At 47.0% G+C, this 27,991-nt stretch overlaps 1 protein-coding gene across 1 annotated transcript in view; it reads right to left on the bottom strand.

The window, feature by feature from the left end:
* Window positions 1-2,000: 2,000 nt before the first annotated feature.
* FLT4 (fms related tyrosine kinase 4) overlaps window positions 2,001-27,991 on the bottom strand; it is a 62,251-nt gene continuing 36,260 nt past the window's right edge. Inside the window, exons 11-29 of the mRNA XM_026659421.2 lie at window positions 26,767-26,875; window positions 24,501-24,860; window positions 24,046-24,192; window positions 22,785-22,916; window positions 22,250-22,356; window positions 21,629-21,764; window positions 19,707-19,811; window positions 15,683-15,796; window positions 15,319-15,407; window positions 14,822-14,969; window positions 13,564-13,658; window positions 12,738-12,860; window positions 12,032-12,143; window positions 11,557-11,656; window positions 11,012-11,117; window positions 8,991-9,130; window positions 7,918-8,038; window positions 7,194-7,279; window positions 2,001-5,965 (exon numbers count right to left, since the gene is read on the bottom strand). Coding sequence (XP_026515206.1) covers window positions 5,746-5,965; window positions 7,194-7,279; window positions 7,918-8,038; window positions 8,991-9,130; window positions 11,012-11,117; window positions 11,557-11,656; window positions 12,032-12,143; window positions 12,738-12,860; window positions 13,564-13,658; window positions 14,822-14,969; window positions 15,319-15,407; window positions 15,683-15,796; window positions 19,707-19,811; window positions 21,629-21,764; window positions 22,250-22,356; window positions 22,785-22,916; window positions 24,046-24,192; window positions 24,501-24,860; window positions 26,767-26,875 — 2,550 coding nt within the window. The 3' untranslated portion in view covers window positions 2,001-5,745. The remainder of the gene's footprint in view (window positions 5,966-7,193; window positions 7,280-7,917; window positions 8,039-8,990; window positions 9,131-11,011; window positions 11,118-11,556; window positions 11,657-12,031; window positions 12,144-12,737; window positions 12,861-13,563; window positions 13,659-14,821; window positions 14,970-15,318; window positions 15,408-15,682; window positions 15,797-19,706; window positions 19,812-21,628; window positions 21,765-22,249; window positions 22,357-22,784; window positions 22,917-24,045; window positions 24,193-24,500; window positions 24,861-26,766; window positions 26,876-27,991) is intronic.

Consider the following 27,991-nt stretch of genomic DNA (forward strand, 5'->3'; position numbering starts at 1 on the left):
GGCAGCAGCGCGCAGCGGAAAGGGGTGACAGTGGGTGGGATTCACAGGGAGCAAAATGGATCTGGAGGGGTCTTGAGACTCTTGATCATGAGGTCAGGAGAGGTCGTCTACAGTAGGGTGTTTCTGACAGGGTGGTTTGGGGCTCGCTTTGACTTTTGCCAGCCAATCTCAGAGCATCACCGTATTTGGAGGAGGCCATTCGTACATCCTTCTAGCTCAGTGCAAGGGATCCGGAGCCATCCCAAAAGTGGTGCCCCCCGCCCCGAGGCCACAACCTCTTCCCACCCATGGTGGGGCCAAAAGCAGCACCCTGCCGGCCCCCTGAATCCCCTGCTCAAAGCAGGTGGAGGGACCCAGGCTCCCCACAGCTGCCTGCATGGCTCTCCCCGACCCGGCTCCAGCCCGGGGTGTGTGCGCGCGCGCCTCGGAGCCACGGCCTGGCTATGATAAGAGCTGGGCGGGCAGCTGTGGGTAGTTATGGTGCAGACCCTCCACCTGCCCTGGGCGGAGGGCCTGGGGGGCAGGGACATGGGCTGGGGGCTGCTCAGGCCCCCCGACCAGGGCAGGTGGAGGGTCCGCGCCACAGCTCCTCACAGCTGCCCAGGCTCCCCGGCTGGGCTCCACACTGGCCTGGCTGGGGGGTGGGGCGAGGAGGAGGGGAAGGGGCAGGGTCCACCCCAGTGAAAAGTGGACAGGCTGGGCCAACCCACTTTCAAAAAGTGGGAGGGCCCTGGCACCCCCGGTTCCAGTGCCACTGGCTCAGCGGTTCATTCACCGCAACCCCCTTCTGACAACAAAAATTACTACATGACCCCAGGAAGGGGGACTGAAGCTTGAGCCCGCCCAAGCCCCGCAGCCCCAGGGTGGGGGTGGGGGGGCAAAGCTGAAGCCTGATGGGAGGTCTGTAACTGGAGCCCTGCCGCCCAGGGCTGAATCCGTAGCATGAGGCCTTGGGCTTCTGCTTCGGCCTCTGGTGGTGGGGCTCAGGCTTTGGCTTCGGTCCGATCCCCAGCAAGTCCAATGCCAGCTCTGATGACCCTATTAAAATGGTGTTGCAACTCACTTTGGGGTCCCGACCCACAGTTTGAGAAATGCTATAAAATTAGCTAGATAACATGTGCAAGAAACAGCCATCGGAGGAGTGGCAACATTAAAGAGGGTAAATGAGAAAGTGTGTCCCATTGGGGTCGACTTTGGCTAGACAATAAAACATGAATGAAACCCCAAAGTATCTGGTCAGTATTTTAAGGGTCTTGCTGAGTGAAGCTCTTCATTTTCAGGTCATTGGTTCAGATAAACATACTTAGCCAAAGTGTATCCGGCTTTATCCAAGGATCTCATGAGAAAAGACTAACTTTCATCCTGGAAATGCCACAAGAACAGCTGTTTCCTGCCTGAAAGGAGGAAATGCAAAGAGACACAGACGTGAAATAATAAAACCAAAACATGTTAATTGATCTGAGTTGGATTTCAAACAAGGTTTGGATTCAAGCTTGAGTTTTGTGGGAAGATCACAGTCATTGCGACTTAGCAAGGACCAGCGTCTCTGTAGCCGCCAAAGCTATGTAACTTCAGAAATCATGGAATCATAGACTGTCAGGGGTGGAAGGGACCTCAGGAGGTCATCTAGTCCAACCCCCTGCTCAAAGTAGGACCAATCCCCAGACAGATTTTTGCCCCAGATCCCTAAGTGACCCCCTCAAGGATTGAACTCACAACCCTGGGTTTAGCAGGCCAATGTTCAAACCACTGAGAAATGACAGAAAGCAGGTGAAAGTTATGACTTTATTTAATTTCACATTTAGATATTACAACAAAACTCTTAATGACAAAGTTTAACAAGTACTATAGGAGGAGAGGGGGAAAAAAGCAGTGTTCTAAGTGGTTTGATATATAACTGTGAACTGTCAGAGACAGGACTCAAATAAAGTGATTTTAAAAAACCCATAAACACTCCTGTGTAACACACACACACACACACACACACTTACTTACTTACTTACTTACTATCCTATGTGCATCAAAGGCCACTTCACCAAAACGTTCAATGCTGCTGTGGCAACAACTGGTACCAGCTTAAAATATTGGCATGTAGAGGAAGCATTACTTGATTCACATGTATGCCAATGCTTTTGATTGGGGGTGTGCATACGTACGAGCAAGTAGAGAATATATGCCAGTGCTCTGTGTCAAACACTTTATTTTCATGAGAGAGGAATGATCTGTAATAACTAATGAGTGGTAAGGAAAATGAAACCAGCAGTATATTGGTCATTTTTTATGGCATAATAACAAATCTCTTAGCCTCAAAAATTAGGTTCAGTTAAAAATAAAAAGAGTGAGGGTGTTGCTAAACCTAATAGGTAAAGAAATTAAACCAGGGGTTTTAAAAGTTGAAATTGTCTACTGTAATTGTGGAAGCCCAAACATTGCAGCATGGGGCTAGTGCATCAGAACCGAAAATGAAACAGATCAACCTCATTTCATTGCTCAACCTAAGTTGCAGAATGTAAAAAATGGCAGAAATGATGAAAACATTGATTTTTAAAACTGTCAATTTTAATAATCATGGATGGTGGCAATAACATAGGAAAGAATGTCAACTTTTACCACTATCATTTTAATCTTGATAGTGTGCTTTTAAATGACTGAAAATACAAGTGTCTATACAACTGTGCATGGTCACACGTTACATTGATACTACATCAGAGGGAGTGTCTGCAGAGTAGACAGGTTTACTCATATTATGTGTATGTTACGCATGTATTAATGTTGTTGCAAATATAATAGGATTTGATTCCCCCACCCCTCCTGCCCCACCACCCTAAAGAGGGTACAAAATATAGGAAGCAAAGCAAATCTCTGCTGAAGTACGATTGCAACATTCAAAATAAAATGTCATTCCAGCTCCTTGCTCTTGACCTGCAGATGGACTCACCCAGGCTGCCTTTAAACAATGGATTTTAGTGCAATAACTTTTCCACAGACTGATGCCTGTGCACACGTATATGGAATGCCCATCCACGCTGTATTCTGAATACAGAAGCACAGACAGCAGTGTGGCTCATTGCTTGTGATGATAACCAGGCTATTTCAAAAAGCCCTGGACACACTGCTCTGGGAAACTGTGCTGGGACTCTGTTAAATGTGGGGTTTGCTGGTACATTTTCAATCATCGGATTGAGAAGGCCTTTTGGCTCCTTTGTACAGTGGCGTTTTATTTGTTGTTTTACTGGTAAATATTTTTAGGGCTTTTTTGCAGTGAAGTGTATTTCCAGGTGAACTCTTTTCTATGGAACATTGAAGGCTGGCAGATGTGATGAGTATAGTCAGGACAAAAAAGGCTGGGTCTAAAGGATGCATGAAGAGAGTGGGCTAAATTCAGCCTGGGTTTATGCCAGCTTCTGCCACAGTGATCCAGGCACAGAATCAACTTCCCCAGAGCCAAGGGGCTGCTGCAGCTGAAAAATGGGTGACAGTATAGGGCATGGCCTAGGCACCTAGAGGATGCACTGATTCAGTGTCTCTCCTAGCAGCCTCCATCAGTAGGGTTCCTTACTTGAGTCATGACCGCAACTTAAACCTACTCTAGCAGCTGACAACTGTGGGGTGAATTCCCACGGGGTGCAGTGGGATTAGCAGGCACAGGGAGGTCTGAGTTTTGGGGAATCTCCTCCAGCTCTCTAATATGCACATCATACTATAATTCCACTGACACAAAAGGGAAGAACAATATTTTGGTGGACTGATTTTGTGCCTTGCGGCTGTCTAGATGTAATTTTAAGAACAAAACCACCTACATTCCCATTCATCAAGTAAACTCATAGTCCCACACTTGTGCAGAGAATTGTAATCAAACAGACAAGACATTGAGTGCAGCCACAACATACAACTCAATGTGGGAAAGGTACAGACAACGGTAGTGCCAGCTTTATAAATGCACAAAACCCTCTTATGGAGGAAAAATAGAATCTGGAAAAATATATCTGATACAAAAAAAAATAAAAAAGTCAAAACAAACCCCTTAGTTCTATACATAGAAGCCTGGCCTGCAAGCAGAATTCCTCTGGTGCTGAGACGCCAAAGGTATAGGGAGCTTGTGCCTCTGAAAGGTGTGTGGGATGAGATGCTAAAAGGAAACTCACAAGCTGCTCAAATGAGCCTCGTCACAAAGATTCCTCTGACGCTTTTGTGAAGATACTCTGTGGCAGGGAGAGGAAAAGGAGGTGGGGAATGGCAGGGAATCAGAACAGAAATGTGTTCAGATGAGCTGCACAGAGAGTCCCCAGAGCTTCTGAGCTCATGTGAATTCACATAAAAAAGCCACCGAAGCTGCTTCTGTAGAAACCAATACTTCTTGATCCCACAGCTAAGAAGGCCAGTTGGAATGAAAGACAGGTTCACTATGCTGCAGACTCTGGCAAAGTGCTGTGATAGATGCTGAAGAGGAGTCTGTCTGAGGTGTGGTCTCCCCTTTGGAGATCCTGCTGGGACAATGGCTCACTGGCTGCTGAAAGTGGATGCAAATGTATGTGAAGCCAATATAGTCTATCCAAGTTAATAGCACTTACCAGACCCACAATGCAGGGTTCTCTCTTCCACTGCAGTGATGCCAGCAAACAAAGTGATGCAATTAAAGGGACCTTATCTTTGTGCTTTGTATTCTCCATTGTTTGTAAAACCCTTACAGCTCATTGCAAATAAAAATGTCACATCCGACCTCTTTGATCTTTTCCTTTCATCAAGCACTGATTTTCCCTCTGTGTTTAGAATCCAGCTGAAATTAACATGACTTTGTTTTGTTTACGTTTTAATTGGAGCAACAAACTGTAGCAGGGCTCTGAGGAGAGGGATGGTTAGTTACCTGCTGCCAGCACAGAGTGTATAAAACTTGACTTTTTCACAGGATCTACAAAAACAGTGGATATTTCTCTATCTCACTGGGGTGACTTTAGCTATTAGCTGATAACCGTTTCAGGGCTTGTTGCTTAAAATGGCAAAAATTATCATCTGATTAGATATAAAGGCAGGTCTCCATGGCTAGGGATGCTAAATGCCTGGGGATAATTCACAAAGGAATATTGGTGGGACTGGATGAAGTGGTTTTGAGGGGCCGGGGGTGCTTTCATGCCTAGTGGGTTACACACACATTGGTATGTTTACGGGAAATATCTGAATCCACTGGGATCCTCCCAGCCACCGCTCGGAAACGTCCTGCTCTTGTTGCTGGTACCACTTCGTAAGTCTTCCCTTTGGTGCTGTCTCTCTCCTCAGTGGCTGAAGTCATGAAGACTAAGAGAGTAGAAAAAACAATCCAAGGAAAAACATTTGAGGCTGCACATCAGGAAGAGCCTTGACTCAGACAGATCTATTTATATCTGACCTGAAATGGGGCTTATTGAGTGGAAACCTATCTGAATAGAGGCTGGGTGTGGAGAGGCAGTTGCAGCATTCAGCACAGATGCACACTAACCAGTGGAATTAGTCCGTCTCACCCGTACAAATAAAACAAAACATCCCAATCAATGATGTGCTCTCTCCTGTGCCTGAGTGGATCAGAAGCTGCATCCTGAGTCATCAGTCTGTAATTCCGAAGTGTTCTCGCTCCCTTTCTCCATCTGTTTTGGGGGGATTTCCTGCTGTGGTTTGTTCTAGGTTGGAGGGGAAGCTCCATATGGCAGTGGCAATGAAGCATGAAGGGTGGAAGGTGGTGTCTTGGCATGGTGTCTCCGCAGCCTGTTCCTGTTAATACTGCTCTGAGAAGAAGGATGCATGGACAGCGGAGGGACTGGCCCCCTCTCCGGGTGGGGTATAGCTGCCATCCTCTGAGTGTTCTGACAGTTCCCCATATTCACTGTTGTAAAAAGTCTGGCCTCCGACCTGGGACTGATACAACGGTCGACACCTGCCTCTCAGGTCCGACTGTTCCACTGCCAACTCTGCATTTCGACTGGGCCCTTTACTGCTGTTAGCAAAGAGAGATGCAGAGAATCAGTTCAGAGCAGTACTGGAGAAACCCAGCACCTCTCAGAGAGGCTTCCCAGCATCAGAAAGAACCCCATTAAAGAGCTGGTAAAGCATGGAGGCAAGGCAGGCATTCAGGGGGACACCCTGCATGCTAACAAACAGCCAATAAGCTAACAGTCAGTGCTCTGATGCCCAGCGCTCTAACATCCGGGGCACTCACCACACTGATAAGCGGCACACTCAGGCCCCGGGCCTGAGACTGGGCAGGTGTGCATGTGTTAGAATCTTCCCACACAGGCTGCTCTATGGAAGCTATTTCAACTCAATGACTGAACTAGTCTTTGTGGGGCCCTTATGTCCAGAGGAGGATCCCCAGGACCCACTCCCTGACCTGCCTCTGGCTCTGCTGCAAAGTAGCCTTTTGCAGCTGCATGATTATTATTACATTGTTTTAGGCTTGCAGCTGGGAACCCCAATCAAGTTTCAGGACCCCATTGTGTCAGGCACTGTGGAGACAAGTAACAATGAAGACAGATCCTGCCCCAGGCAAGTCCAAGTCTAGGTGTCAGACAGGATGCAACAGGTGGCAGAACAAACCAGGTGGGGGAGTGCAGGAGGACAAGGTAACAACAGGAACAGAGTTCAGCAGAAAAGCAGAAATCTCAACTTACCACCTGCCTAACTAACACCACTGGGCAATGATTTGTAGGCATTATGACAGAGGAAAGATGTAAGGAAGGATTTTAATAGACGTGGTGGCTTTATGAAATTTGCTGGGGAGATTTTCCCAGGTGCAGTGAGTGGTGTGGGGAAAAAAGTGTGGAGGTGCCAGAAGGAGAAGTGGACAAGTATTTCCGTGTGCCTTGTTATCTCAACAGAGCCATTACTCCTTTGCCGTATGGAATGTGTTTTGGGCTGTCAACAAGGGGTGGTTTTTATTTAACAACAACTTTCACAGGTCGATGTGCTGAGGTATTTTACCACTTGTTAAAAGTTTACACGTTTCACTCAGCTGACTCAGCCCAACTTCACCATGCAAAAGCCATAAGACCAATCAAGCCCTTTATTGCAGAGGGCTCTAGGAATGCTGCCTCCAGTAGCAGAAACTGTGGGTAGGCAGCTGCAGATACTTCAGTGATCTCAGTGCATTTTTGCCTCAGGGTGCCTCACAGCAAGCACTGCTGTGGACAACAAGAGTGGTTCACGGGAGCGAGTTAAGGAGGTACCTGAATCCACCTTCTTTTCTGTGTCTGTTTTCTATCCTCTCAAATTCCTCTGATGCCAGGACCATCCCACTGTCCGTTTGATTGTCCTGGGAGGAAACAAGGAAGCAACATGCATTATGGGTACCATCCCTGTCAAGAGATCCATTCGCTCATCAAGCGCAGACTCAATCCTTCATTAAATCAAATACAGGAGGTAGCTGGGAAGAGTGAGAAAGTAGCCCTGAGGGGATCGTGGGACAATTTCATCTGTAAGTGCCATAGTTTCACTGGGGCCCACTTTTCAAATGTAGCCTCCTAAAAATGGCATGTGCAAATGCAGAGTTTGCGTGTGGCTGCCTGGGGAGCATTCCCAGGTGTTATACAATGCAGACCAGGGATTGTTAAAGTCTGGCACAAGGTTATTAGCATATGACTGGTCCTGTCATGGATTTCAGTGTGCTTGATCTACTGGCCTTGTTCTTACAAACCTGAGAAGGGTGAAGAGCCGAATCCTCTCTGGACCTCGCTGGCAGATCTAATTTACTTGTTCAACACTCAGCTCATACAGTGATCGGCGCTATAGAAAATCCTTACATGACAGATAGATGAGTGTGCATGGGATGGGATGAGATCGTGTTGGGATGGACAGATAGAGAACCGTCCTTCCTCCATCACCAGTAAATGGGCCAGAAAACAAACAACCCCCTTATCCCTCCCCGCCCATCTCCACCCAGACTCTACTCACCGGGTGTGTTTTATACATTGTGTGTGTCATGGGAAACTCTTCAAATGTCTTTATTCTGGATGGACACCTTATCTGATTTCCTCCAGTCAAACAACCGGGGAATGACACACAGTTATAGTATCTGGTGAGAGAAGCATACAGCACACAGTAAACTGAATAAGCCAAATATCTGGATCGGTGCTCCACAACAGGTCACTTGCCCTATGCTACCCTCTCAATACAGAGCTTACTCTGGGGAGCAGGCAACCACAATGGGGCATTTAAGGGGGCTGGAGGGATTCATACACCTCAAGACTGCGGTGCTGTGAGGTAGCCTCCCGTTCTTACACTCGTGGAGTGGAATATTGTGTCCCCTGTCCCTCCTGCAGCAGAAAGCACACTTTAGTGAGGGTGGCAGCAAGGCAGACTTTCCAATTTAGCCCCAGTCCACCAAAGGTTTCCACCTACCCGAACAGAGGAGCTGTTCACCTGAGCAGGGGTAGGGTTACAGTGCTTAGCAGCAGGGGTAGCTGCTGATGTATTGCTGTAGGGGACAAGGTGAGAGGGACAGAGCCAGTTACACTGAACGGAGACATGATGAAAGCCTCAACAAGCAGATGTCCTCATGTCCCAACATTAGATTGTGGAACGGCCTCCCAAAGAAAGAGGCGCAGGCCTGTCACTTGCATCATTTAGAAAGGGACAAGATAAAGCACAGCTGGGATCAACCTGCATTGGAAGAGAGAGAGACTGGACTGTCTAACAGGTCTCTTCCCTTGCTAATGCACAGGACCCTGAAATCTATAGCCATGGTCTTTGAAGTGTGACTACTTTGTTAGTGTAGCTGGAGGTGGGTGGAGGAGGCAGGTCGTATGCTCAGACATCAAGGTCTCTCCCCAGTCACTGAAGAGAACTTGAACAAAACCCAGATGCAAGACCTCTAAGTGTTGGAGTCAGTTCTGCTTAGAATGTGACCTCCAACCTAGCACTACTGGGGTCTTAGCACTTTCAAAGGGCATCCTTAGAAGTCTGGATCCCTGCTTGGCTCTCTCTTTTCCTCTCACAGTGTTTCCCAGAGGACAACAGGGACTCACCTTGCTGCTAAGCTGTGGCAGCGTAGCCTCATGTCAAATTCCTCTTCATCAGAGTTCTGCTGGGCAGAGGAAGGCACTTGGGAGAAGCCGTCATCTTCAGAGCTCTGAGAGTCATTCAGTGGGATGTAATCCTTCCCCTCCTGAAGGGAAGGAAAGCGAATGTGCTTACAGAGAGAAGAGGACTCTGCAAACAGGAGAGAACTTTGTACATAGACACCCTCAATAATGGGAGGGAGTGTTCCCATTATATGCAGTGTTCTTGTAGCCGTGTTGGTCCCAGGATATTAGAAAGACAAGGTGGATGAGGTAATCTCTTATATGGGACCAACTTCTGTTGGTGAGAGAGACAAGCTCTGTGTAAGCTCAAAAGAACAGAAGCTGGTCCAATAAAATATATTACCACACCCACTTTGTTTCTCTAATATCCTGGGACCAACACGGCTACAACTACACTGCATAAAATGAAAATATTCCTTCCCATGATTACTTCACCCACCTTGTCTCTCTATTCCCATTTTAGGTCTTTTGCTTTTCTGGAACACAACAACCCCCTGGAGATTTCCATGTCCTTTGAGTACAGTGAGTTAAGTGTCTGTGTGCATACAGGTGTGTACAGTGTGTGCTGATGTGTATGTATGGGGGGAATAGGGAAATAATAGGTGAACTCTAATTCCATAGCTTGATAATGCATACAGTTCCTTAGGCTTTCCTCTTCTTGAGGTGTTTATAACAGGTATGTACGGTACTTGTTCTGCTGAACTCCATCCCTAGGCTCTCTGTTAGCCACTTAACTGCCTTTGGGCCGTCCTGTATGTACAATACAGAATAAACACTACATCAGGCGCTGCTTTGGGTATAGTACTTCCCTCTAACCGACTTATCAACTACTGAGCAGCACCTGCAGTGTGTTGCACGCCACACACCTGTTATGTGATGTACCAACGAAATGTCAGTGTTCCAAAGGCACACAGCTGCAGACAAGACAGGTCTGCATTTATAAAATGGTTAATTTTTGTTTATAATTGAGAAGGTTAGTCATATTTAAGCATCCAGCTATCTTCAGCTAAAATAGTGTGCAAAGGAGAAATTAAAACCACAGTGGCATGCTCACAGCAGATAAAAGTGCTGATAAGCTACTGTGTAGTAACAGTTAGTAACACGTTAAGGTAAATCTGTATGGCACGGTTTGCATGTGTTTGTGTAAAAGAATAACTATTTCATTCAAATGTCCACGACACTCAGATCCGAAGAGTTTCAAGAATTCCTCGTGTTTGTTAATTATGCCTGACAGAGGCAGGAGCCTGCCAGGAGTTTGAATCAGTTTAAAAATGAACAAGTCATAATTTACAGATAAGGATAAAAATATTAAAAAGACAACCGAGAAATAATGAAAAGGATCTGTCCAATAGCTAGACCAGGGATCGGCAACCTTTCAGAAGTGGTGTGCCGAGTCTTCATTTATTCACTCTAATTTAAGGTTTCACGAGCCAGTAATACATTTTAACATTTTTAGAAGGTCTCTTTCTATAAGTCTATAATATATAACTAAACTATTTTTGTATGTAAAGTAAATAAGGTTTTTTAAATGTTTAAGAAGCTTCATTTAAAATTAAATTAAAATGCAAAGCCCCCCGGACTGGTGGCCAGGACCCGGGCAGTGTGAGTGCCACTGAAAATCAGCTCGCGTGCCGCCTTTGGCACACATGCCATTGGTTGCCTACCCCTGAGCTAGACAATAGTGATATGTTTGATACTGTGAAGTATACATTTTACAAAGTGAAACTTACACTAATTTATACCAGCCAACATATATATTGTATCTCCAATGGTGAAATGCTGATTTGCACCAATGTAGGCTCTGACCCCTGTGCCTGCACACACATGCACAAACACAAACGGAGTCAGATGTGGGCATAGCTGGCCAGCAGGATGGCCAGCAATGAAAGGAAGAACAAGCTGTTTGAAGAAAACTGACCCAGCGCAGTTTGGTGCTGGATTATGACAGTGCATGAAAACCTCACCTGCTGGACATTTTCCTGAAGAAGGTCCCCCAGGATCTCCACCAGGTCTGAGAAAGTCGGTCTCTCCTTGGGGTCCCCATGCCAGCAGCTCAGCATTATACGATAACTGCCAAGAGGAAACAACACGCACTGTTCATTAAGTTCATCCTTCTTGTTCAAGCTGCAACTCCCAATTGAACACAAGGACTACTGTGACACCCCTGTGATGGAGGGGAATGTGATCCCCCATATCACCACCTGGCCTCCTACAGCACCATCCCAGTTTGGTTACCCTGTACAGAAGGAAGTTTAAAGTTGAATTATTTTAAATAGCTCTGAAACATCCCTCTAGTTCTTGTGATTATTCTTATTTATTTCAGGCTCCTTCCGGGAGACTTGGTAGCAGGCTAAAGAGTGGTTGGGCCTGCCCACCACACACTGGTTGAAAGAGAGAGTCTATCCATCCTGCCTGGGGGACTTTCCCCTGGCCTCCTTGGCCCCATGTTTCCTTGTGTTTTCTATAGTATTTCCTTGGCGGGGGTTCAGGTCTGAAATCTCCAACTCACATTTCTGCAGTTGCGTATTCTGGAGCTCTCATCCTGGTACCATCTTTCAGTCTCTGGCAGAACTCCTCATTGATCTGCACGCCAGGGTAGGGTGAGGCACCTAGGAGAAAAATCCAAAGGTGGTCTAGGGGTTGGAAAATAAAGTCCATAGGACAACAATCAAACTTTCTCCTCATTCTGCCTTTCCTCTCAAACCAAACTGAGAGATGCAGTCACTATTCTGTTCCACTCCTATTCATGAAATGGATCTTTCTTCTGAGCCAGAAACCCTCACATTAGGAGGAGGCTGTCTCCAGATCTCTAGTCCTGCCTACCACCTTTATCTTGCACTGGGAGGAAGTGATCACCAGAATGCCCCACATTGGGAGGAGGTGTCATTTTCTTCCCACTTCTCCCTCAGACATACTGCAGAAGAGAACATTCTTCCTGCACAGCAAAGCATGGTGACATCATCATCATGACCACTACCACTTACCTAGTGAAAATATCTCCCAGAGGAGGACTCCAAAGGACCAGACATCACTCTGGGTGGTGTAGACCTTGTCAAAGATGCTTTCTGGAGCCATCCACTTCAGAGGAAGGCGAGCCTGTGGGACAGAAGCATGCTGTTGAAATTCAGTCACCATCACAGCCTGGAACAAGGCAATGGATACCAACAGGAAAGCAAAGCCAGGCATCCTGCAACTGCTCTTCCCTGGCCAATTTTATAGACAGATGAAGATGTAAATGTGCAGTCAGGCAGTTCTTCAGTCAAAAGTAGGGAAACATTGAGGTCTGGTAGATATAGAAGGGGGTTAGGGATAAACAGGCAGGGAAGAGAGGAGGAATAAGGAAAGTTAAGAAGCTAAGAAAGGAGAGAAACGGATGGACTGATGGGCAGGAGGGAGAAGGATTGATGTCTGGGAAAGGAAGAGAGATGTACACAGATCTGCCATGCTCTGTTTAGAGCTCATTAGTGATTATAGCAGTATATGCACACTCCAGATAAGTAAATATCACATTCCTGGCTAAACCCAGCGAGGGGTTACAGTCGGAATGTTCTCCTGTCACAGATGGTGTTAGACCACTCGCTCATTCCTGTTTCCCTGGTCTTTCCCTGCATACACCAGCCACAGGATTGTTTTTATACTTCCAGTCCCAGTCCTAATCCAGATGTGAGTTAGCTGAGATTCTATACTCACACTGCCCTTCCTGACATAGTCAGGATCTTTGTAGATGTCTCGGGCCAGTCCAAAGTCACAGATCTTCACCACATTGTTCTCTGACAGCAAGATGTTCCGAGCTGCCAGATCTCTGTGGATACACTAAGGGGAAAAACAATGGCAAAATCACAGAGTGGGACTAGTAGGGGATCAGAAGGGGTAGAGAAGGAAACTGAAGTGCCTCTCATTCAGTTCCCTCGTAGCAATTAAAATAGGAACCCAGCACTTAGGTGCACTAGCCTTCCACCTCTGGAGACCTGGGGTCAAATCCCATTAGCTCACAAAGAATAAATAACAACCACACAAATAACTGCCTCACAGAGTGTTGGGTGCTGGAAACAGAATAAAAACAAACAGAATAAAACGAGTCACATTTTGCTTCCTTATGGTAGGTACCTTTTTTTTATTCTTTTGAAAGAGGCTGAAGTTAAAAATCAAAAGGAAAGTTGGTGTTGTGGCTAAGGGCCTGCACTGGGACTCAGGAGACCTGAGTTCTCTTTGCACCTCTGCCTCAGACATTTTGAGACCTAGTGGCTCAATCTCTCTGTGTTTCAGTTGCCCATCTGTAACAAGGGAACTAAGAATAGGTTCCTACCTCCCAGGGGTGTTCGGTGGATAAATTGATATCCCCCCCACCCACCTCATTGCCTTTTTACAGATGGGGAACTGAGACACAGAGACTAAGTATATGTGTACGTATACATAATACACACACCTACATATGAGGCACTCAGTAACTATGATGGTGGGCACCATGTAAAGTCATTCATAGACAGACAGATGTAAAATAGTAAGGCAAGCTCACCTTTCTAGATGCCAGGAACTCCATTCCACGTGCCACCTGGAAGCTATAGCAGATTAGGTCTTCCATAGTCAATGGACTTTGCCACAAATCATCCACTGTCCAGAGAGGAAAGAAAAATTGTTATCTCACTTAGCTAGTGGAATTTACCCTCCCCCGCCCGCAGCCTACCTCCACAACTGCTGGACCAGGTCAGCATCGAGGCAAACTACAGGGATGTTTAATGAAGCCTGTTTCCTAAAAGTACCAGATCCACTGTAGAGTTTCCCTGTGACCATTGCAGGTGATAAAATATTCAATCAAGGCACCTGTGCAAGTTTGAGGAAGAAAATTCCTGCAGCTAATGCTCTTCCATTAGGACAGTCACAGAGAAATCCCAGACCTACGGAATCTGTGCCAATTGCAGAACCAGGCAAGTAGAGGATGCTTCCAGATGAACCATATTCACCACTATTAATATTTATTATTTATATTGTGGTAGAGACTAAAGGCCCTAAGGTATCAGGGCCCATTACCCTAGATACTACACACGTACAGAGTGAGAAGCAGGTCCTGGACCCAGAGAATTTACAGTCTAAGTTTATTACAAGAGACAAGAGATGGATGGGGGGAACCACAAGGCAACAGCGAAGTGATTAGATTAATTAATAGTCTGCCTCAGCATCAGAGGGGAAGAGGTTCCCTCTTTCCTCCCTCAGGGATCTCCCTTTATCTGTCCTCACGTAAAGAGGAAGATGCATGTCCTACATCACACGGGAAGAGAAACTCACTGTGTAGCCCCACTAGTCTTCCATGTGATTTAGTCAACCCATCTGGAAAACTGAATAAAACATCTAGTCAGGAGACCAGGGTTCTACCCCCACCGCCGCCAAAAACTTGCGCTGTGCCCTAAGGCAAGGCATTTAACCAGTCTGTGTCTCGGTTCCCCCATCTGTAAAATGGGGTGATACCTGCTTCTGTGAAGCTTTTTGAGGCTCCAGACTAAAAACGATTTGTAAGAGCTAAGATCTGTTATAAACTGCTAGTGTTCTCCATAGACAGTATTAATCTTTATCATACTGGCTTATGTAACCTAGGATCACGTAATATCACATGATTCCAACTAATGCAAGACAATTTGACAAATAGCCTATTTGTCCCGGTGAGTCAGAGTTCCCTACTGTACATTGTCAGATGCCCTAATTATTCAATGTTAATTAAGTTTGGCACTAGTTTAACGGGATGAAGTGAGGAGCTGCTGGTGAAAACTGGGGCTCATTACCTTCCTGTATAGGCTGTGCTGTCTGGCTCTTGTTCATCAGAAGCCTGTTGAAGATTGCGCTGTCGCTGGTACCAGAGCGACTCCTTCTGTCTGCTCTCACTGCTTCTACTAAGGACCGGACCTGGATGCGCAGTCTGGGTGATTTCTCCTGGGAAGCAGGCCACGCTCAAAAGGTAATCATGGGACACATCGTCTAACCACTGCAGCAGTAATTCAGTTGACACATTTATTGTATCCTACGCTTCTGAACTCTGGTCCACCAATGGAGCCCAATCCTGGCCTAGAAGCACCAATCTCCCATTGGACAGAAAGAAATTTACTCTCTGCATTCACACATCAAACACACTGTTACATGGAACTGACACATTTCTAGGCACATGATGTCTTTGTATCTTATTGTCAGAGTTAAGCTCATTCCAAGCCAGAGATCTTCTTCTTCGTTCACTAATCATGGGAAAGGCCCTTAAAGATGACACAAGATGAAGGAGGCTACATACCCTGTAAGGACTGAATCCTTCCCGTTTGGTCCGTAGGTAGTTGGAGAGGTTTCCATATTTACAGAACTCAACAATAACCATGAGTGGGCCTGGAAGAGAAGAAACAAAGGAGTTCCTGGAGCAGAGTTAAGGACATGGGGCTAAAATCTGTCTTGATGTACACAACATGCAATCCCATTGTGCTCAGTACATACACACACACACATAAATACAAACAGTTGCATCCTTACGCTAACACACACCTACACAGTCACACACACAACAGAGGAAATGGCAGAGTGAGGCAGAGGGAATGATGCCCAGCATGGAGGTGAAAGAGCTTTTCACTTCACGGCCAGCTGCCTTGGTGGTCTTGGATATTTACCATTGGGCTTGGTGCAGGCACCCAGCAGGTTAACGACATTGAGGTGATTTCCAATGTGAATGAGGATCTTCAGCTCCGACATCAGTGCCTTGTGCTCACTTGCAGTAGCTCCCTCTGGAAACAAATAAACCGAATTATGGTTCCCCCTTAATTACAGCCCCTTCCTTCTCCCTTCTTTTTACTGAGGCTTTATCCCCAATAGCCTCCAAACCATGGCAGCATGATCCATAACTGAGTTAAAACAGTTCTTGTCAACATGGTTATGGCACTAGTATAGATATGGCTTTAGGACTTTTGAATATTAGCTTATAAAGTGATAACCCCAGCCCTGCAGAATCACTGTTTGAAGGCGAGGTGGGTTGGACTATTAATGTAGAGCACTGAAGTAAAAGCGAACACAGGTTGGGCCTGACACACTTAGGCCAGAGGTAGTTGGAAGTGGTTTATATCCAGGGATAAATGACCACACAAGGGTTATAGACACAAAGGCAGATGGACCCAGACATAGACACACACACGCTTGTAACTTGGCCTTTTGACTTCTTGAGCTGATGTGATGAGCCACAAATGCATTTCTGGGAAACAAAAGGAATTTGGGATTTTCTGATCCTGACTGAAGATAGGAACGTACAGGTTCAGAGTCCCCAGCTCGATTTTAACCCAGAAGTTCATTTTCTAGTCCATTTACTATTCTAAACACCCAAAGGTACTCTTTGAACAGCTCATTCTACATGGCATTTTCCCCAGAGAACACGAACAGCATCATGCATTGTGTCTTGGAAGTAATTTAGGCAGCGAGATACTTAGTTATTGCTCCATGAATCAATTTCACTCACAATTTGTATCCTCCTTTATCATGAGTATTTTCTCTGTTACGTTCCTCCATCCTAATCTCACCACCTCTGGGATTTGCAATTTTTGGCTGCTTTACTGTGGAGATTTTCCTAATTTGTATGGAAGGAGCTCCTTCTTAAACAAAATCTGCCAGGCCTCAAAGTCAGAAAACAACAGCACCTAAAGGGGATCTGCAAAACTTGTGGAAAAAGGTAGTCACAAACAGCCACGTTTTCAAACAGGCTTCTGAAATTGTTCCCACAGATTTTACATGTGCATCCATATGCACAAATGAGCACTGAGATGAACAGTTACTTGTAGGGCTGTCGATTAATCGCAGTTAACTCATGCAATTAACTCAAAAAATTAATTGCAATTAAAAAAATTAATCACAATTAATTGCACTGTTAAATAGAATACCAATTGAAATTTATTTCATATTTTTGGATGTTTTTCTACATTTTCAAATATATTGATTTCAATTACAACACAGAATACAAAGTGCTCAGTACTCACTTTATATTATTTTTTATTACAAATATTTGCACTATAAAAATGATAAACAAAATAAATAGTATTTTTCAATTCACCTCATACAAGTACTGCAGTGCAACTTCTTTACCTGAAAGTGTAATTTACAAATGTAGATTTTTTTGTTACATAATTGCACTCAAAAACAAAACAATGTAAAACTTTAGAGCCTACAAGTCCACTCAGTCCTACTTCTTGTTCAGCCAATCACTAAGACAAACAAGTTTGTTTACATTTACGGGAGATACTGCTGCCTGCTTCTTATTTACAATGTCACCTGAAATTAAGAACAGGCGTTCGCATGGCACTTTTGTAGCTGGTGTTGCAAGGTATTTACATGCCAGATATGCTAAACATTTGTATGCCCCTTCATGCTTCGGCCACCATTCCAGAGGACATGCTTCCATGCTGATGATGCTCGTTAAAAAAATAATGCATTAATTAAATTTGTGACTGAACTCCTTGGGGGAGAATTGTATGTCTCCTGTTCTGTTTTACCTGCATTCTGCCATATATTTCCCGTTACAGCAGTATCGGATGATGACCCAGCACATGTTCGTTTTAAGAACACTTTCAAAGCAGATTTGACAAAATGCAAAGAAGGTACCAATGTGAGATTTCTAAAAATAGCTACAGCACTCGACCCAAAGTTTGAGAACCTGAAGTGCCATCCAAAATCTGAGAGGGACGAGGTGTGGAGCAGGCTTTCAGAAGTCTTAAAAGAGCAACACTCCAATGGGGAAACTACAGAACCCGAACCACCAAAAAAGAAAATCAACTTTCTGCTAGTGGCATCTGACTCAGATGATGAAAATGAACATGTGTCGGTCCGCACTGTTTTGGATTGTTATCGAGCAGAACCCGTCATCAGCATGGACGCATGTCCCCTGGAATGGTGATTGAAGCATGAAGGAACATATGAATCTTTAGCGCATCTGGCACGTAAATATCTTGCGAAGTCGGCTACAACAGTGCCATGCGAATGCCTGTTCTCGCTTTCAGGTGACATTATAAACAAGAAGCGGGCAGCATTATCTCCTGCAAATTGTAACCAAATTTGTTTGTCTGAGCGATTGGCTGAAGTAGGACTGAGTAGAGTTGTAGGCTTTAAAGCTTTACACTGTTTTATTTTTGAATGCAGTTATTTTTTTGTACATAATTCTACATTTGTAAGTTCAACTTTAATGACAAAGAGATTGCACTACAGTACTTGTATTAGGTGAATTGAATAATAATATTTCTTTTGTTTTTTACAATGCAAATATTTGTAATCAAAAATAAATATAAAGTGAGCACTGTACACTTTGTATTCAGTGTTGTAATTGAAATCAGTATATCTGAAAATGTAGAAAACATCCAAAAATATTTAAATAAATGGTATTCTATTATTGTTTAACAGCACGATTAATCATGTGATTAATCGTGATTAATTTTTTTAATCGCTTGACAGCTCTAGTTACTTGGTTTCCACATGCAAATAGTCCTCTCTATGTGCTTTCCTCTTTTGCTTACATGTCAGGAAGTTGCATATATGCCTGGTAACCAATATGTGCAAACAAAAGTGATTTTTTTTATCCAAATGGGCAACATGCAGAAAAGGAGGGTGCCATTTTAGGGGCCTGCTTGAAAACGTGGCCACATAAGTTTAAGATCTCAAATCTGTAGCATGCAATCTTACTCCAGCTCTGAAACTGGCCCTAAGGCAGGTTCAACACTCCTGACTTCAACAGAGTTGTGATCTGAATGTGGCCCTTAAACATGAATTACAATCACATTTGAAAAGCAAATGATTTGAAAAGCAGCTCCTCCTATACTGACCAGCCGAGAGTGGGGTTCAGGATTCTGTATCTCTCCTTTAAGAGTCACTGATATCACCCAAGCTCTTGAAATGAAGCAGGAAAGGAGTGTTTTCCTGCTCTATGCACAGCTTCTTAGGTGTCTAATATTGGCGTTAACTCCAGCAGAACCCTGAACTTGAGTCTTGGCAGCTATATGAAAGAACCGATTTTTAAATATTTTGATTCCCAATGTTATTGTACTTTGTGTCAGACGTGCAGTGATCTAGAGACTATGTTACCAATTTGGGACCTTAAACAGTTCTAAACAATTAGGGTCAGGTTTTCAAAAGTATGTAGGTGCCTAAAGATGCAGATGGGTGCCTGGTGGGATTTTCAAAAGTGCTTAAGCAGGTCAGGTGCGGCAGAACCAGAGCTGATTCCAATGGGAGTGAGGTGCCTGACCTTCCTGGGCACTTTTGAAAATCCTGTTAGGCACCTAAATACCTTTGAAAACCTGGCTCTTTGTCTTTCCTTCCCCTGTCTGCTCTGCCAGGCTCCTTCCAATGGACCTGCATGGGGACAGGACATCACTTATCAGAGGTCAACAGGGTCAAAGGCCATGGAGCTAAACGTTAAAAAGGAAGGTTGTTCCTTTAGGGCATAATCCAACCCCCATTCACCTCACCAAGGGCTGGATCGGACCCTTGGACTCTTTAACGCCATGAGCACAGGTATGCGCTCTAGCGATGACAAGGGATTAGTTTAAATCACTCAAGATGTTTCTGTGAAAGACAGATATTAACCAGATGGATGTTCCCAGGCAGATGACTCATCCCCTGATGTCCACAAAAGCCATTCATCCTGCCTCCCCATCTTCGTACCTTTCAGCATTTTAACTGCCACAGTTTCACAGCTGTTACTCTTATTAATCCCGAAGGCAGAGGCTTCCACCACCTTCCCGAAAGCGCCATGGCCCAGGACTTTACCTGCCAAGGAGGAAAACACAGGGTAAAAGGGAGCGTCATGGAGAACTGGTGCGGGGCCTGGGGAATGGGACAAAAACAAAACAGGAAACGGCGAGAAGGAGAAAAGGAGTGACAAAGGAAGAGGAAGAAGTGCAGTGTGCGCCCTTCCCAGGTGGCTGCCTGCTCAGACGGTTATAATGAGAGAAAGAACAAGGGGGGGAACTGAGACAGACCAGCATTGACAAAGTAGAGGAAGGAAACAGCTTGCGGAGGTGAGGTGCCATTTGTTGCCCTGGAGCGGAGTGCGTGGGAAAGGTGTGCGTGACACCTTGGAGCAGAATGGCCAGGGCTGATGTCATTATTCCGGTCCTTGGCGTTCTCATGCACAGTGCTCCGTGTAACCCTTTGTAGGCTACATAAGGAGTGGAGTGGTGTTGTATGTGTGTGTGTGTGTGTGTATGTCTCAGGGTGGTGGAGGCATTCCTAGGGCTGGTTTTTAAACCGGAGCGCTGATGTGCCCTCAGGCTGGCACAGCTCTGCCCATGCAGCTGCATGTTCCCTCAGGACAGCTGAAAGGAGATGCATGCCCCGGACAAGCCAGAAGCCCCAGGCTTGAAGTGCATTGGCTGCTCTTCTGTTAGCCCTTCTGAGTTGCAAGCCATGTCCAACAGAGGGGTACTCCTGAGTGGGAGATGGACCCTAGCGATGGGGTGGCAGAGTTATGAGCTCTGTGGTTTCCCTGGATCAAGGTGATGAATGGAGTGAAGGAGTGTGATCAATTCCAGACCAGGAAGTCTTTCATAAAGCAACCACCACATCAGACAGGACACGGATAGTAACACAGCTCTGCGATAGTAAACTCCCTCCCTGGGTCCCAAATACTAATCAGCTCTTAATCACACCCCTGCCTGGTACATTAGTAGTATTATACCTATTTTACAGAAGGAGACACAAAGAGATTAAGGGCCAGGTTCTCATACCCGTGCTCCTGCACAATAGCACCTTACTCCACAAGTAGCCACACTGAAATCAATGGGGCTACTAGTCCAGTAAGATAATACACAGGGTGAGTTGGGGTTGCAAATCTGGCCCCAAGTGACTAGCCAAAGGTCACAGAGTGGGGTTAGAACCCAGGCATCCTGACTGTAATGGCAAAATGACATTCCTGACCTATGCAGTGTTGTTGTAGCCACGTGGGTCCCAGGATACTAGAGGGACAAGGTGGGTGAGGTAATATCTTTTATTGGACCAACTTCTGACCCTAGCTGAAAGACGGAGCACTGGGAGATTCAGCAGCATTGGTGGTGGCCTTCCAAAGTGTTACCAGAGCCATCACTGGGGAATGATTTCATACGAGTTGTCCAAGCTCCTCCTCCTCCTAACTCATCACCCAGTGTGGACAGGAGCAGGGCCTCACAGGGAGAGCTACATAGCTCTGAAAGCTTTCACACTGAGATACAGGCGCTCCCAGAGAGAGGACAGCACATATTGTTCACAGAGAGAGAGCAGGGTTCTACAGGGGCCTGGATTTGGGGACCTGGCCACGACAAAAGAGTGACTCCTGAATCCCAGTAAAACAGGGGCCACAGAAAGCAAGGGAATACAATCTAGAAATCCACAGTAGGTCCCAGGATGGTGGCCGAGGAGAGACAAAGAAATCTGCCAAGCATAGCTGAGCCAGGAAACATTTGAAGGTAGAAGGCGGTGGTCCTGAAGCCAAGGAAGTAGTGGACACAGAGAAGGAGAGAGCGAGAAAGCTGGAACCCAACCATCAGACGCAGCCAAGAGGCTCGCATAGCAAGGCCCTGCCTGTCCTGTGGCCAGCAAAGAGCTCTCACCTAGCCGGAGTCGCTCCCGAGGGAATTCCCACTTGCTGGAGTCATAGGGCAGGTATTCGCACTGCTCCTCCAAGGGAACCTCTCCGGGGTCCATGATGATGGACAGGTAACCGGTTTTGATGTCAGCGTGGGCAGGCTGCAGGAATCAGCAAAGAGGGGGTGTGACTAGGCAGTTCAGCACCAGTTCCAGTGGGGAGACGCTTACATGGCTCCGGTTCTGTCCTACCCCCTTGTGCTGTGACCTGACTCCCTTGTTTTCTGGCACCACAGAGTAGGTTTAATCATTCTGAACGGGGGCTTTGGGGCTCCCCCCCCCCGTTTTCCCTCACCCCCTTTGTTCTGGGTCCTCTTCTCCAATGCCAAACACCATTCTGCCTCCTTCTTTGTGGCTGCTGTGAGCCCTGTACTTGGAAGGGAGCCAGTCCAGAGCACCATTCAGTGATCGTCCTGCCAGCAATGCTAGAACTAGGGACACGCTGCAGTGGCTTTGAGGATCACCTTTGCAGCTACACATCCCACCCGGAGAAGCAAGAGCCGTGTGAACTCACATCTCCATCTCCCCTCTGCTCTCCACCCTCCCTCCCCGGTGCCACACTGCGGGGGCAAAAGCAGGCAACCTACCCTTTTGATGTTGCAGAAGATGAGGATGAGGAGGATCCAGAAGAAGACAGCGATGACCCCGGTCCCAATGAGGATCACGATCTCCACGTTGGTCCGGTCATCGGAGCCTGCAGAACAGGAAGGGAAATTGCCGAGTCAGAGAGATGCTCATTCTCCACCTCCTGTTCCAGCCTGCCCCATCCTCATCATGCACCCCAGAGTGTACTGTGAGGCAGGTGTTGGAGAAGGTGCGTCTGTGCCTTCCCTCTCGCACAGGGCTGAGCACGGAGAGTAACAGACACTGTTGTGAGAGCCCTGTTCCCTCTCTGGGAGGAGGGCTGCGCTGCCCTGCGGGTATCCAAGCTTGGCCTAGAGCTGCCCTTGGACTCCTCGTCCTGGCACCTTCACTTCAGCAAGATGGAGGGGCCTTCACTCACATCTCCGCATCGGCTGTCTCAGAGCACACAGAAGCAGAGAGGGGCCTTGCTCCTTCTGCTTTGTCTGCACGCCCAGAGTCTGAGGGGATTGTTCCCTGGGCTTGGGATGCTGGCGGTACCTTCCACAGAGACGCTGGCTGAGGAGTTCACGCAGCCCTTGGCGTTGCAGACGCTGCACAGGTAGAGACCAGCATCCTCTTCTCTCACCCTCTGGATGCTCAGTCTCTGGTTCGAATCCGCCAGGTCAATCCCTGAAAGGTACAGAGGCTAATGGGATCAGTGTGAGCTGGTGCAGTCTCCGGAGGGAAGGGGATTCTCATGCCAGACAAATTCAGACTTGAAATAAAATGCAGCCTTTTAACAGTCAGGGTGATTAGCCTAGGCTCCCCACTGCACATGCCCTCAACTAGCTAACAAGGTTTTAAGCATGGCCTGCCCAGTCTGCAGTAGGTGCAGGATCTGGTCTAACAGCCCATTAGTTAAAAGATGTTATCGAACATGTCACAGAACACGGCCTCTTTTCCTCGTCCACACATGGCCTCCAACTAGGCTATAAAAAGCCCCTCAGGGCCTGTCTAAGGAAGTGGTTCTAAGCACCCACAGGAACACACAGGACTCAGAGCACAAGGAACCGTTGCAGGGAAAGCGGGGAATGCTCCCATTACTGGCTCCAGTTTCATAGAGCCCTCACCATGTGCACAGCACCATCTATGAAGCCATCCCATTTGGAGCGTGCCCTCTCCCTTGGGTCCTTCCGCACCCTGGCCGAACACAGGCCGGCAAACGTTACTGTTGCTAGCAGGGCTCCTGCGAGTTTCCCTAGAGTGGTGTGAACAAGGAATTTTTTTTTTGCCATAGAGCTGTGCAGCTAAACCATGCCACAGACTAGCCCCCTTGGTAACCTGCAACATGGCTTCATTACATGACTAAACTGGTCTTCTCAAACCAAAACCTCCAGGCTGCTCAGGGAAAATAAGCCAGAGGTGCCTAGCAGCACCAAAATTTAACTGTCCTAGTATCTAGTTACCCACGCAGCCTGCAGTTTCAGATGGAATACGGACAGAGTCTAACTTTGCTACACCTTGTAATAGTTCAGCAACTCCTGTCTGCACGAGTCTCTGAATAAAGCTTACCAGCTGGGTGTAAGCATGGCATAAATGCAGCTGCGCCTGAGCCAGGTCCTAATGCGGTCTGGCTGGCCAATGAGGACACGGTCAAATTGTGGCAGAACCTGGTTAAAAAACATATTCCAGCCCAACTATCTAGTAGCCGTCTTTAAACCAGGGCCATGGCAGGGCCATGATTCAAATCTAGTTTGCCTGACTGCCCTTTGGAAGAAGATTCCCTGACCTCAACTCCACCCTCTTGAACCAACCGTACCTGAAACCTCTTCCACCAGCTTCTCGTCTTTATACCAGCTGATGTCAGGAATGTGAGCGCCATCCACCTTACAATGCATCTCTATCGAGTCGCTGACGTTCACCCATATGTCTGTCAGGTTCTGCTTCAGTCTGGGGACCTCGAGGGCTAAAGGAGCAGCAGCATCCAGACAAAGAGGAGATTAAAGACAAGCAGGAGATTGTTTGCTTTGAAGACCATCTCGGCCCATACAGTACTGGGTAAAGAATTCTAGGGGGTCCTAATATACTGTAAATTTTGAGTATCTAGCCCCTTCTGGGTGAGACTGAGACAGGCAGTGCTGAGAACTCTCTCATAGCCAGCACCCCTTGCTGCTCAGGCCCTGTGCACCCTTTCCCGGTGCTTCCTTGTGTGCTCCTTGCCCTGCATCACGCCCACCATCACAGAGTCACTCTGCCTGCTCCCACGCTCCTCACCCTGTACAGAGATGTATTTTTTGTGGCAGTGTTTCTCTCTGGTCTTTCGGTTCTGCACCTCACACACATAGTCTCCCTCCTCCCCCAGGGAGATGTTTGGGATGGTGAGCAGCAGGGCAGCGTCGTTGGAGTCGGGTTCGAAGCGCAGCTCCCCTTGCATCTTGGTCGCATAGTGGTGGACGTTCTTGCAGTCCAGGACGAGGGGGTTGCCTTCCTCATCGTGCAGCTTCGAGAGGTTCAGACGGTACCACTGCAGGTTCTCATAGGTGTAGTTATCCGCATTGCAGCTCAGCCTCAGGTCCTGTCCCTCAATGGGCTCCTCCGAGGGCTGGGATTCAATCTCAAATCCATCCGGAATGGCTGCCAGGAAGGCAAGGGAAGGAAACGGATGCGTGACTGAGAGTCCACTCTGAGTCCATCTTGTATATAGACAGGGATAAAAAAATCCCTCCCCAAAGCACAGTGATAACCTGCATGATGCTGCTAAGAAAATGCTAAAACAAAGAGGAGTCATAGGTGGTGCACTGAAGGCCTAGGCTCAAATTAAGATTGGGTCACAAATGAAATAAGGTTGCAGGGTCTGAATTTAAGCTTTTGGTGGTTACTTCCCTGGTCCGATATTAAAACCCAGGGTTCTAAACCGCTTCTGCAAAAATGTGTTTGTACTCCACCACTTGCAGGGCCGGCTCCAGGCACCAGCCGAGCAAGCTGGTGCTTGGAACGGCAAATTGTTCGAGGCGGCATTCCGCCCAATCCTAGAGCGGCACGGCCGCTTTTTTGTTTTGTTTTTGTTTTTTTTCCGCTCCGGCCGCCCTGTAGGGGGCGGCGGCGTGGAGGACGGGAGCGCCCCGCAGCAAGCCTGGCAGGGCAGTCTGCGTCCTTCCCTCCCAGCCGACCGGAGCGGTGTGGAGCCCTCCTGGCAGGGGGCACGGCGGGAGGGGCCCCGTGGCAGCGCCCCACTGAAGCCCTGGCCGCCCCCCTTCTCTCTCTCTCCCCCCCGCTCCCTCCCCCTCCCCCCGCTAGCCAGGGCACATCTGCAGCGCAGGGAGTCCCCCTGCACCCTGGCTCCGGCCGCGCGCAGGTTTGTTTTTTTTTTGCTTTGCCGTTCTGGCCGCCCCGTTTTTTTTTGTTTTTTTTGCTTGGGGCGGCCAAAAAGCCAGAGCCGGCCCTGACCACTTGCACATGCAAACAGGCATTTGTGCATACAAGCTAGGCAAGTGCACACACAGAAGATTACTTGGGATGCAATTACCCAATTTGCCTATGCAAATACATATCTGCATACACGAATACTGGCTGTGTGCGCGCGCAGTGTTGTTATTAATTATTCGGATAGAAACCAACAGTGTGCTGGGCTCTTTGCAGGCAGGCTCCACCCCCAAACAGCATATAACCCACACAGCCCTCAGGTACAAAATCACCATGAAATCCTGTCCAACTCCCAATTTCTACATAGCAGGGACATGGGCCTGTAACAGCATGGGGACTGTGCAAAGGAAGTTTACACAGCATTTCACTGCATGATCCCTGGCTTTCGCCAATACTGTCAGTCTCCAGCTTTTAAAAACTCAACTAGATCAAATTTGTCTCTGCCCTGCACCCTCAGAATTCCCCAAGGCTCCTGCCAAGTGTCTCAGGACCCGAACGCAAACCAGGAAGAGTGAAGTTACCCTACAGAGCACTAGAGGGTGCTGTTGCATCAGACACACCTGAGAGTTGCAGGCTCTGACTTTTACGATGATTAAAGAATAAGGTTGTGAATTCTCCACTCCAAAGTAGGCAGGATAGTGTAAGGAAAGAGGATTCACAATCAGTGACTAACATACAGAGTCCCAGAAGATGCTGACATAGGCACCGTTTTTCAGTACTGAATTAAAAAACACAACCTGCAGCAGTGACCAAGCTGGTTTCTCCCCATCTATGCCTGCCTAAAAGATAATGACATTTTACTTTAAATGCTAAGTTTGCTACCAGGATCTGTGCCTTTGCCAGCTGGATATTAGCCTTCTTCAGGACTCTTTATGTGGGATTACATCTCCAATTAACGTGGAAGCCGAAGCTAGTGCAGAATGCAACTGGCTTGCTGAGATGAATTTCTGATTCTGAGCACATGGCACCAGTTCTCTGGGCTCTGCACTGGCTGCCTCAGGGTTTCCAGGTGGAGTTTGAGGTTTTGACCTATAAAGCCCTAAGTGGCTTTGGGAACTGCCTATTGGAGGGACACAAGATAGACAGACAGACCTCCCTGGCATCTGGTGGTACTCACTGGTCACATAGAAGTAGATCAGCCGTTCATCTCTACCCACTTTGTTGGAGGCAACGCACTTGTACATGACGGAAACATTGGCTTCCTGGATCACCAGTTTGCTGACCGTCTGATAAAGGAAGTGAATGTCAGAATGAATGATGGTGAGGGGAGAGACAGGATCTTCACGGCTCTCAGGCCGACAATGGGACAGGCAGCAAAACACAAACAGCAAAATCTTCCCTCCTTCCCCCCCCCAAACCCTTAAAGTGCTGTTCTACTCTGAACAGTGATTGTGCCCCTTCCTATTCCGCGTACTGCTATTGACTTTTGTGACAGCACTACCTTTTTGCTGCTTTCCACTCCTGTTAGCACTGCAAAGCCTCCGTGGCTAACAGAGAGTGAGCAGGATTCTCTTGTGTATCAGACACTAAACTCCAATCAGTTATACAGGGAGCAAGCCCACGGAGGGCTATGGAGACAATGGGACAAGCAGGTGTCCCTGAGCGCCCAATATGGCCTGCCGAACCTTTATTCCGGGTGACAAAGAGTGAGAAGGAAAGAGCTCTGTTTGATTCCCAGATCCCAGGTTTAGTTTGCAGGACTTGCAGTTGGGAAGAAAAAATCTTTTTATTTGTAAATTGAGCACATCTGAACATGACGCGCCTCAGTATCATTTTACGGCTGCGTCTCAGAGCAGAACTGTACTTTGGCCCTCATTCAAGAAAGCATCCCTCTAAAGGAAAGCAGGAAAGCATGTGCTTAAAGTCCCGCTGACGACAATGGCACTTGAGAATATGCTTAAAGTGTTTTCCTGAAGAGGGTTCGTTACTATCAGGAGAAAATCAGGGGTATGAAAACATTGTGCATCTCACCATTTTAGAGCCTGTTGTAATTTTTTCTCCATTCTGTAAATTCCAAGCTTTCATTTAAAATTCTTCTTCCTTTCCCCATTGCCAAGGTACAGCCAATGCAAAGTAAGCAGATGTGCTGCTGTTCTGTTAGTTCAAACTTAGAGTCATAGAGTTTAAGGCCAGAAGGGACCAACAGATCATCTGGCTGACCTCCTGTACATCACAGGCCACCAACACCAGCACCTACACACTAAGCCAGCAACTGAAATTAGACCCAAATATTACATCCCACAGGAGATTAGACTATTATGTGCCACAGGCAGAGAATAGGAGGGAGAGAGGTGCACCAGTGGCTGAGGCCCCTGTAACGGCAGGGAAATGTCTCTGGGAAG

Source organism: Terrapene carolina, unplaced genomic scaffold, assembly GCF_002925995.2.
Source record: "Terrapene carolina triunguis isolate 2854851 unplaced genomic scaffold, T_m_triunguis-2.0 Scaffold629, whole genome shotgun sequence".
NCBI classification, from domain to species: domain Eukaryota; kingdom Metazoa; phylum Chordata; order Testudines; family Emydidae; genus Terrapene; species Terrapene triunguis.